Genomic DNA, 11,706 nt, shown 5'->3' on the forward strand with positions numbered 1-11,706 from the left:
TGCGTTTAAGAATGTTTATCAGCAGAGGAAGTAAACCTTACACCCAATAAAACCCCCACCCCTTGCCCTGAAAACTGCTTGCTCTGATAAGGGGAAGTTTGGGGTGTGGTGGGTTTTTATGGGGTTTTTTTTGTTTTTTTTTTTTTTTTAGTTTCAGATTATAGCAGAACCTATTCCAGAAAATCTATACATGCCAATTAGTTGTACCTTCTAACTTACTTTTTTTTTCCTCAAGTAATGCATTATGTAAGAATTTGTTTGGCTTATGAAACTGATTACTTAAGCTATAATAAGGCCTTCAACTGAATTTTGTGCTGTTATTGATGTGTGTTGTCAGTGTTTGTCACACAAGTGCAGAAGAAACTTTTGATACTTGAACTAGATGAAGCTGGCTACCTGTGTTTGCCCAGCCCAAGACTATGCCCCCTTCCAGCTAAATTGTTCCCACCGGTCTCTCCCAGGGCTTCTGGGTGGTCACCTTTGGCATGCTTTACTGGTGTAATGTCGCACTTCTGATAGCTTCCTCTCCTGCCAGTGTTTTGCAAAATTGCTTTCTACAGCATCTCCTGGCAGGTGGCCAAGCACGTGGTTGCCCTTTCCCCATTCCACTGTAGCTGCCAACCACAGAGACCAGGATGGCTCCAAGGCTGCGTGAGGGGAGACGGGCTGTGCAGCTTGCTGCCCTGCAGAGATCTGATGGGTTTATAGACCTTTTCAAGCTTAGAACTGGAGAGGCTGCGGTCCTTGTCTTCCAATTAGGAATTAGGATGGTGTCAGGAATCCTTCAGGGATGGAGGTGAGATTTTGGTTTTTTTTTTTCTGGCTTGCATGTCCTTGTTTGGAGGGAGGACTTCTAGGAGACCCCTGCAGACAGGAAGCAAGCTTGTTCTGTCTGTATTACTGGCCCAGCTACTCAGACTGGGCAGTGGCAGAGCTTGTCAGCTTGGGGTGGGAACTATGAGTCAGAGGATGTATCCTCTGTGTTCTTTCCTGAAAGGAAAATGTATTTATTGTCATTTTAAAGGGGTTCAATATTTTAGACGTATAGAATGGCTTCAGAAAGGATTTGTTTTGAGCCATGGTCCCTTTGTGTAAGCATCAGCTACCTGTCGTTACAGTGTGCTGTAACGTTACATTCTGCAACATCACCAAGAAAAAAAGGAGTGATCAAAAGAACTGTCTGTGAAGGAACAATTACCAGTACTCACAAACAGTTCATCAGAATTTATTTTTTAAACAACTAAAGATACCATACAAATTAGTCCATCCCATAATACTGCCCCACTTGAATTTATAAGGTGTTTGGGAGGAGGAAAATACCCTGTTTTTTCTAGTCTGTGCCTTTAAAGTACTCATGACTGCAATACTGTAGATATGACTCTTCTGCATAGCAAACTGGTTACTCATAGCTACAGTGGTGTAGATATGACTCTTCTGCATTAGCAAATGCGTTTTAAAAAGGCATCATAAACCAAAAGGTTAGTGAAATATTGCTCATCACTAACAAACCTTCTCATTCTCCATGATAGGATATTATCATAATGATTCCAGTGTAATAAAAAAGAGCTGTATATGTGGTGTTTTCTTTTTAAACAGATCAATATTGTTAAGTCAGTATACTTAGCCAAGATGAACTCTAAATATAGATTGAAAGGGAGGGTCTGTTTCATAGCTGCCTTCATGGGTCCTGCAGGAGTTGACAGGTTCCTATGGGTCTAAAAGTAGAGAGAGAGGAACAGCAGAACAAGTTTTCTTCGGGTGATTTTCACTGGCTGATTTCTTCCATACTGGCACGTTACCTGACCATAGTTATGTTGTAAGTAACGTTTCATTCTCCTGTTTTTTAATTCCTTTTAGACTTGATTTCCTTTTTTTCTGTGAAGAATTTTCCGTGTGTTCTCATTCTAAGTTCTAATTTTACCACAACAGATTAAGAAGAAATTTAAAAATCGCATGGGGAGAAAAGGTTTTAAGCAAGGTTAAAGTACCAGATAAGAGTGACTCCCAAGCCCCCAATGTTTAGATTAGTTTGTTGGGAAAATAATCAACACTTCTGGCCGGTGACCCTGATGTCTGTATCCTCTCTCCTTTGTTTGGCATGTGAATGTAATAAAACAAATGTAATACAGAGTTTGTTGAATTAATAACAGTTATCTTCACTGCGGTTACGCGCACAGCGAGGAGATTGTTTTTAAATAATAATGAATGCAGAAATGTATAACTCATAATATTAAGGAATCAAAGGAATTCACGTTTATTACAGCTCAAGTTGTTAAGAAGAGTCTTCCCTGAAGTTGCAGGGAGGTACTAATCAAAATACCCAAGAGAAACAACTGCTCTTCAGAAGCTAAAAATAACCCAAAGCCTCTGTGCACAAGGTGGTCACTAACTTTTTAGCGCGATGTTGTTGAAATGCGGGGCTCTGTAATGATTGCAGCTGGCCACAGATGTGCTTGTGGGGAGATAGCGGAGCCAGCGCTGATGGGGACATGGCTCGCCGACTGTGCTGCCTGGCACCACGCGACGTTCTAGGGAAAGGACAGTGGACACAGCCATCTGTCCTGGAATTACTGCTGCACACCTAAAAATCATACGCTAGGTAAGGTTAACCACTACTATGCCAGCTTTTCTACCTTATCTTTGTATTTTGTAGCAGCGACAATTCTGAAGAGAGAAAAAAAGCAGCTGCAACCTTTTCTTACACTCTATTAAATACAAATATAAAGGTATACATGTAGGCCTGTCAATCCCCACTAGCAAGAGAACAAGCCCCGTTGTCAGGGGTGATTGAAGCACTTGGTCTTCAAACTTACTGAGGCTCAGTGAATGTTTACTTGGCTGTGTGCTCAAATTCAGGGGAATTATGAAAATCTGCATCTGGTTTGATGAGGGAAAGAGTAGGTCTTTTCTGTAAAGGCTCAGGCCTGTATTCCCCAAGCTTTAGTTTTTTAATTTAAGTGCTAGGTTAGGAATCTGGTCACACTGCGTTCTCTATTGCTTGGAGAGGGATAGAGGGAGATGCCCATCAAGAGGGCAATTCAACCCATCTAGTATTCAGAAATCACCTTGAGGTGCTTAACACCCTCCATCATGGGATGCAAACCACCATGCAGGAGGTTCGCATCCCGTGAAGTGCTGAGTTATGTCTGGCAGATAAAATTGAACTTGAGAGCTTTGATAAAATACTAAGTGGGTAAGATGCGTTCAACTCCAAGTCTAAACTAATCTCTGTGAGCTCCCCCCTTACATTCACTAGCAAGGGAAAGGTACATTTAGGCTGTGATTCTAAGGTCAGAAAGACACATCTTATTCTAAGAGGAATATCACCTGGAAGTATGTATTTTTCTTCAGTAATTACAAAGGGAGTTTTCAGTGACCAGTGTAGTCTAAGATGCCTAGTTAGAGCATCTGCATTTCCTTACGGCTAGAACCGTAGTTTGTTTCTAGAAAAGTTTTGGAGTCAGGGTAGCATAAAGAAAACCGAAAGACTGATAAGGAATAATGTGAAATTCATAGAGGAGCCTGCTTAGGTATTGCTTCTTTTCTGTATATAATCTTCCTTCATAACTGTATTCATATAAACAATAAGTCAATGAGTTCATGCACCCAGACTCACAGAGAAGCTGTTTTTGCTGATTGGGCCACATCCAGTGCTTTTTTTAAAGCAAGGATTATTAGTCTGAAGAAAAGGCTTTGCCATCAGGCTGTAATTTGTCCAAAACTAGCATCTATGTATAGTAGACCCACATTAGAAGGTTATTTTTTGCTCCATTTTTTACAAATAATAACTTCACAGTGATATTCTAAGGTGTATAAGCAGGTGCAAATTCTTGGTGCTTATCTCCTACATCCACACCTGCTTTCTCTGTCTTTTCTCCGAAGTATTTGATGCTGAAAGCAGAGGACCTGAGTGACATCCTTCCTGGCAGTATTAGTGAAGATTTGGCTTTCACTGTGGTCAGGATATCACCCTACATCTTACCAAGTACACACCAAACTAAAAGAGTTATACAACTAAATAACTAACGTTCAAATCAATGCTGGAGCAGTCAAATAGATTTTTCTCTGTCTCTCTTTCTCCACACACATACATATGCATATATAGGTTTAAGTATACACATGTGCAAAAACACAGTGTAGAAATGAAATCTTATACTCATCAAAGATCTCCAAGAATAAATAAGTGCTATGTACTGTTACCCTTGCCTTCAAGACCTAGTAACTGTGCTTGTCCTTCAAATCCCTTTATTTTAAGGGTTGTTAAGGCTGCTCAGCATTTCCTTAGAACAAGACACCAACTGTTACCAGTTATTTCCCATATCCATGTTTTAATTTACCTTTTTAATTATTATTTCTTTTAGACACAATGGAGGGGCCTTCCTTGGAAATTAACCTGCCCGATACTCATGAAGAAGGAAAACTTTATGTGGTTGATTCTTTAAACAACCTAAACAAACTAAATGTTTGTCCAGATGTATCCCAACATGTGCTAGGTACGTATGATAGGTGATGCTCTGTGGTTTTCTATACATACAATAGGCCATCAAAAAAGAGTTATGTATGGCTGACCACATTGTGTGTCACTGATGTCAACAGCCCAATAGGCCAAAATGTATATGTCAAGGTCTGTACTGAAAAATGTAAGAAAAAGATTGGAAACAGCATAATTTAGACAGATCAGATTAATGGTTTAACTGCTCCTGCTAAGTATTTCAGTTATTAGGTTCCTGAAAATCCTTGCACTTGGCTAGGGATTCACTATCAAGCCTGGACTTATCTTCTATTTCCATTGGGATTCATGAGGTGATCCTTGCAGGATAATGTTTCTAGTAATGCTCAATATACACCTACTACATAAATAGCATTGTAACTTCACAAGCACTAAAATTTATACGTGGCAATAGGAACAGAATTAATTTCTGTTCATTCTTTTAAGACACATCTTCTAAGGACTCAAACCAGTTATGTGAAATATCCCATGAGACTTTTAAGCATTTTAATTTGCAGACTCTCTTTACTTACAGTTTCAGATATGGACTCTCACACTTCTACTGGTTTTATATGGCTCTTAACTTTGATTTCTCATGGCAACAAGAATATTTTCACCCAGTGATAGCTACAATATATTTGAGTTCTTTGTGACCTGAAAACATCCTAAAACCTGGAGTTCTTCAGCAGCATTCCACCTAACAGTATTTAAATCTGCTTTTATTTCCCTTACTATAATGGCAAATTTGACTGAAGAAAAGCTATAGAACAACAGCTCTGTTTAAATGAGTTTGAAATGGCCATAAATTAATCATGCTTCTAGTTATAGGACTTAAATGCTTTTCCATTACTTCTGTTTCTGAGTCCTCTAACTTTTCCTAATGCAACAAACTAGAGTGGTGCTGGTTTCTGTATTTAACAAAAGATGTTAGACATAAGCTACTTAATTTTCATATGTAGATTATCTTGATATTGTCACTTCTACAAGTACAAAATGAGACAATGGGATGAATTGGTTTTAATGTCAAAGAAACTCTTTGCGGCGTGACTGTCTTGCTTTCTGTTGTAATTTCTATTAGACAGTATTGTGTACTTTCCAGGTAAATATACAGGGTTCAGTGGAATCATATATGGTTCTGTGGAATAATCACATGCATGCTCCTCCCTACATTTCAGCAGTAAATAAAGGTAGCCTAATATGTATTTCATGCATCAATTTGTAAAGTGCTTTGGCTCCTTCTAGGATTATTCTTTTTAACATGCCTTTTTTTTTTTTTTTTGAACTTTGAGATTCTGTAGATATCTTACCCATCAGTTAAATACATAAAATTAACTTTTCACAGTTCTTAGCTGCCTTATTCAGCAGCATAAAATTCTGGCTCTCTTGCCAGAGAATCAGTGAGACCTGTGGAGTGTTTTTCAATTTCTGATAAATACTAAAATTTTGTGAATGATCTATTAGTGGTATAGCAGATGCCCAATTTGGTTTAAAAATGACATTTCAAGAGTGTTGCAGTACACAGCAATCCTTTTGTTCAGTAGCTTAATATGACCTGGCATAATCAAACACACCAGCAATCATGTTAAAAGCTATTTAAAATGTATATACCTTTTGATTGCTTTGGTAGCAGCCACGCAGTAATTTCTCTATGTTTTAGATAACAAAATGGTCCCACTGTTTGCAGTTTGGCAAGAATGTGTGTTCACTGATTCCTCACAACACTGCAGGCTGGCATGTTCAGCCAGTTGAAATAGTAAGAAGCATTCATTAGGCAGAGCAAGCACAGACCACTTTTGAGACCTCTATTGATAGCTTAGTATGCTTGAGAGACAGCAGTAGCAGGCCCTCCCCACCCTTATTATTCTGATTAGAAAGCAATATTTGTGCAGGCACTTAGTATATGATGCATTTGTTATGAATGCTAAGGGAATAAAAATAAAACCCCCAAACCCAAATATTAAAAGGTTTCAGCTTACCTGCAGGGAGGAGCGTTTTAAATGCAATAAAGAAAAGCAGAGATATTCCCAGACATCTCCTACTAGCTCAGTGAATTGCTCAGCCCCAGACTGGTTCATTATTAAAGTGCTGTAATGGCATACACAACCTTCCCTCAGCTTTATCACTACAGGCTCAGTTGCAAAGACCTCAGAGATTTCTACCAGCTAAAACAAGAACATGATCTAGAAATATATTTTTCACAGATGCACACGCTACTCTCCCTTTCAGAATGGCAAGCCAGCAATTACAGGAGGAGAAATTACAGTAATTTGCATGTAATTTTAGAATCTATGAGACTGACACCAAAATGAAATTACATTAGCTCCCTACTCCCCCCAAAACATAAAATAAACCCAACCCTTAGTAAGTAGTTAAAGTAGTATGCAAACTTGGGCTTAAACAAATCTGGCTCAAGTATGATTCTTTTTTAGGTTCACATGAATTTCCTCATGGTGTTCACTTGACTTTAACTGTTAACTTTAGGGCTTATTGCCACCTCTCATTTGGTTGCAACTGTTTCTATGAGAGAAACTATGGACTTTCCCTATATGCAACACATTCTTTAGAAAGCAATAAACCGGCTTGACGCTCTGATTCGAGGGCAGCGTAGCAACTACTTGTCCTTTTTTCCCTCATTCTTCATGTGCTTGAAGGACACCATATGTAGTCCATGTGAGAGTCTATTCCGTTTTTGACAATTTGGGAGGATATGTACCTCATTTTTTATTGGAATGAAACCAACAAAACCAAAAGAAGAACAACAACATTGAAAACATTTGTTTTAAGATAAAAAGTCAAGACCTACATTCATCCTATCCAACATCAGGAGCTTAACTGAGGTGCTTAATTTGGGAAATTAATCATCCCAGGGATACTTCTATTGTCAAACAGAAAAAGAAGCAAATCTAGAGGATGAACGTGTAAGATGAATCTGTATCTAGGTTTTCAATAAGAATTTTTCTCTCCTCTCTTTTGAAAAGGTTGAGTCCATTCAGGCCCTTAAAAAGCCTCCTATGAAAACTTAATTGTAACCTTTGTACATGTAAAACTGAGCTGTAAAATTCTGAACTGTGAAACAGGTCAACTTCAACAAAACAGTGTATTTCAACAACAGAAACATTTTTGTTGAATATGTTCCAACAGCTATAACAGATGTGTTAGTTTTTATACTTCCAAATTCAAGCTGAGCCCATAAAGTTGGTTTCTTCCCTTCTCATGCAATATCACAGGAAATAAAATCTGTTGGCCAAAATTACGACATATTCTACATCATTTCATGAAGCCAGAAGCATTTTGTCATGTTTATCCTAACCAGCTTTAACAAACTTTATCACCAAATGATTTGTCGTCTCATAACAGATGAAGAAGAGAACACTGGTGGTACTGGAGAAAACACGGCAGGGAGCAACGTAAGAAACCAGTGTTTGTTCTTCGTCACCTTTATTCTTACTTTGATCGTCAGTTTGGCACTTGTTTCATTCGTAATATTCTTAATAAGTAAGTAAACTGAAGAGTGGTTCTTAAAAACATAGGGCCAATCGGAAGAACTTCACTGAAATGCGTCATGCTACCTTATAACATGCTACTGCTGTATTTGCATGGTCAAAGGCTTTGGCTGGTTATGGGAAGTGGATCTTGGTCCTGGGTGCAAAAGCACAGGCCTCTACTCTCTGAGCTAAAAGGCACAATTTCATTTTTAGTGCAAAGGTTTTGTGAGCTTCGACAGCTGTGAAGAATTTAGCTCAACAGGGTTATACTGTGTTGCTAAAAATGTTGACTGGAAATTAAATTAAATTTTAAAGATGACTGTATGGCAGTGAGATACTTTGACAACGTGCCTTCCATTCCTTTCCAGATAAAACTCAGTATTGGTGTCATTCCACTGAAACTGGAATTACACCCATGCTAACACTTAAATCAGGCTACCTGAAGAAAGACCTGAAAGTTGCTAGCTAAGTACTTGGAACGAAGAGAATCTCAAACATAAGAAACAAAAAATTAGACAAGATATATCAAAACTGGCACATAGCATTTAGTCTGCAGATGTAATTGCTGTTCCACTTCGACTGGATTGGTCGGGCGGGTTTAGCTAAACACATGGCTACAGGTGACCTTGGTTTATGGAGCCCTTGCCATCTTGGGGTGCATTATTTTAACTTACAAGTCCATTTTGAATGAACTGGAATCCATGTGAAATCAAGATTTCTTTTATCCTATAGTAGGGAATTTGCTGGAGCAGAGCAAAAATCCTCATTTTTCTTTTTGAACAGGAAATCCTAATCCTTGACTGAATTTGCTCACAAGCTCTCAAAAAACAGAATATCAGAGCACACAGGAAATTTTAAGTGGCATGATTATAAAACCCTAATTAATATATCTTGTACTTGAATTCCAGATTTATTTAATGGAGAGCTGCTAAAAGTAGAGCCCTGGTATAGAAAAATGAGTGATGTGCCCCTCTAGTGGAAAAATGGTAAAGTAATAGCCAAAAGGCTACTTACAGGGATTAAAGGAGTTTGCTTGGGCTCAGGTTGGTGGAGGCCTGTGGTTTTTGAAACTCATTTCCAGCAGTGTTTCAGCTTACATTACAAACATCATATCAGATTACGTTTGCAATCCATAGACATAGATTTTTTTAACGCTGGCACTATTAGACTCAAGCTTCAAAACCCAAGGGTAAATTTTGTTAACTTCAGAAAGCTAAAATAAAAATAGTTCCAGAAGTGTACATGACAGATACTGCATATTGGTGTTCCAGAGGAAACTGGCCTCCAAATGCTAATATTTGCAAGAATTTTCCTTTAATCTAAATGCTTTAGGAAATCCAGTGATGTGGCTGTAGTCTGCTGTGTGTTTTAGTAATTATAGTTTTGGAAAAATACAGGTGCTTAGTGCCCAGAAATAGCATCTTGGAGCCCCTAAATAAGACATTTTTCTGTGGACACTATGGAATGGATACACTCCTGAAGACTGCATAATTTCTCTGAGCCGTATCTGATTTTATTACAGTGCACTGAACTGAATAAAACAGAAAACAAGCAATTAAATAATGTAGTGAGCAGGTAACTCCACCAGATGCATAACTTCTTATCATTAGGTTCTGCAGTTGTTTCCCTGTTTAATATTTTTACCCATCGTAATTCCCTACAAACTCCCACAGGAATGCAAGAGAGGGTAGTGATGCTCTTGACTTAAATGTTGCCAATTTAATGCGGTACATTTTCCTTTTCAAGTTCAAACTAGAAACAAGATGGACCAAATATCAAGCAGACTAATATCTGAAAAGAAGAACATAGAAGAGCTTAAGAAAATGAACAATATGATATTGAAGCATCTAAATCAATCAGGAATTAAGGAAAAGGGGAGATACCTTTTCACACAGTCTCCCGATCTTCACGATTACCTCTTTACCCATGCTGAGCTGAAAGTCCCTGGAGAATAGATCTTCTTTGGAATGAAATTCAGCATATTCATGTACTGAGATATATTCACATATGGCACACAGGTTACTTAAACATTCTGATATGGTCACAGGAGCATTGGAAAAGCCAGCTGAATGAAAAATATTAGAAAATAATGTTTTATGTGAATATAGATTTTGAAAACTAAGCCCATATGATTTACAATAAACAATGGACTGTCAACAATTTTTGGCAAGAGTTCCAGATTCTCTGTGCATTGTAAATGGCAGGGCTAAGGGCTTAGTTTTAATTTAAATGTAAGTGAATGATCACAGAAAATAGTGATTTCTATTCACATGATTCCAGCATGACCTTGTTCACTTAGTCATTCTCCTGTTTCTTTGGAACAAGTTTTGTGTTTGCTTCTATATTATTTGTATTTAACGATAACTTCAGATTCCACAACTTATAAATAAATCCAATTCTGCCACGGAGTTTAGTGGTTTTCCTTTCTGTGCATCTAAATAGATTGACTTACTACTCCTTTTGTGAAAAAACAAACTTGAATAAAAACAAACCCTTTCATAACATGCCATATTCAGCCCAAATTTGTATTGACTGAAAGTGGGTGTCATATTGTCTTACATGGGAAATAGGTTTAGAGGACTCAGTCTGGCAGTACCCATCTCATAGCAATGCTAGTACGTTGTAGTCAGTATTTGCTGGCAGTTTCTGGGTGATGGCCAAGTGTTTTTATAAAATGATGTGGGGAAACTACTACATGTTCTTGTACTCTTCCCTGTAGTTGTTGTTGGCCACTATCGGAGAAGGGCCAGGTGAAATCTGGTCTGAACCTTCATGTTTTTAAAATGGAGCAGTACCTCAGAGGGTGAAAGCAGGAGTTGACGCTTTCTCACTCTAACTTTACACAGTTGTGGAGACTGACACCCAAAAGTATGATCACATAACGGACTGGTGGGTAGCTTTGTAATTTTAGTATTCAGAACCTTCTACTGGTACATACATTAAGAAGCCACCTCCATTATCAGTAAATAAATTGGTTAGTCCCATCACAACAGTGCAATGGCAGCTGACACTATGGAGTATGTCCAACATCTTCTCTTTCACTTTGATTTCTCTTTCTCATCCAATGCTTTCTTATCTCTTCTGGACAATTTTACAAAAACTCACCAAAGTTGACAACTTGCATTGCAGTCTCCTTTTCCAGAATGAATGGTAATCCTTTCTGTGATGACTACTTCATTGTCTACAACAGAGTGAAGAACTAGGTCCAGCAATCTTTCCTGGTATCACTCTACTCAGATTTGCCCATCAATTCTATTCCTGTTATTAGGAGTGCTTTGATTTACACCTATGTTTTACACCACCTTCTCTCTATTTCTTGATTTTTCTTTTCCTGATGTATTACTGTCAAGTCATTCACATGAAAACTGTGAGGTTTGGTCTTAAGAGTTTACTACTCATGCTGTTAATTCCCAGCTGCAGTTGTAATTATCTCCTCTGGACATCACAAGTAGTTGTTACAAAGACAACTTTAATATAGCTAACAGAGAATGATAAAAGGAAGTGTAGAATAAGTTGTAAGGAAAGAAACCATAAAAGTCCAACCCAAATATCTTTCTGTAAATGCTGTTAAACGATGAAAGAAAAAGTATTGTAAGACTAAAAACATGACACTCACAGTGTTGTTTCTCTGTAGCTACTGTAATTGCTTTCAAGCTCCTGTCTCGCACTGACACACATCCGTACTTGTTAGCCAGGGAGAAACAAGGCTAGCATTTGGCACCCGGTGCATCT

General features: G+C 38.1%; 1 protein-coding gene across 5 annotated transcripts; it reads left to right on the forward strand.

Moving 5' to 3' along the window:
* The first annotated feature begins 327 nt into the window (after nucleotides 1-327).
* LSMEM1 (leucine rich single-pass membrane protein 1) lies at nucleotides 328-10,483 on the forward strand. 5 transcript variants are annotated; one of them, XM_052789420.1, is made up of 6 exons: nucleotides 329-796; nucleotides 1,694-1,816; nucleotides 2,264-2,599; nucleotides 4,362-4,493; nucleotides 7,847-7,984; nucleotides 9,721-10,483. In XM_052789420.1, the coding sequence occupies exons 4-6, from the start codon at nucleotides 4,367-4,369 to the stop codon at nucleotides 9,927-9,929; spliced, it is 474 nt and encodes a 157-aa protein (XP_052645380.1). In that variant the 5' UTR covers nucleotides 329-796; nucleotides 1,694-1,816; nucleotides 2,264-2,599; nucleotides 4,362-4,366; the 3' UTR covers nucleotides 9,930-10,483. The 5 variants fall into 5 exon arrangements, with proteins under 5 accessions (XP_052645375.1, XP_052645380.1, XP_052645378.1 ...); XM_052789416.1 differs by lacking the exon at nucleotides 2,264-2,599 and having other exon boundaries at nucleotides 331-796; XM_052789415.1 differs by lacking the exons at nucleotides 1,694-1,816; nucleotides 2,264-2,599 and having other exon boundaries at nucleotides 328-700.
* Nucleotides 10,484-11,706: the final 1,223 nt, after the last annotated feature.

The sequence above is a fragment of the Harpia harpyja genome, chromosome 6, assembly GCF_026419915.1.
Source record: "Harpia harpyja isolate bHarHar1 chromosome 6, bHarHar1 primary haplotype, whole genome shotgun sequence".
NCBI lineage: Eukaryota > Metazoa > Chordata > Aves > Accipitriformes > Accipitridae > Harpia > Harpia harpyja.

Bases quoted from the DNA above. Each gene is read 5' to 3' on its own strand.
- LSMEM1 (XM_052789415.1), top strand. The intron at 4,494-7,846 runs GTACGTATGATA...GTCTCATAACAG, and splicing joins TGTATCCCAACATGTGCTAG to ATGAAGAAGAGAACACTGGT. The intron at 7,985-9,720 runs GTAAGTAAACTG...TTCCTTTTCAAG, and splicing joins ATTCGTAATATTCTTAATAA to TTCAAACTAGAAACAAGATG.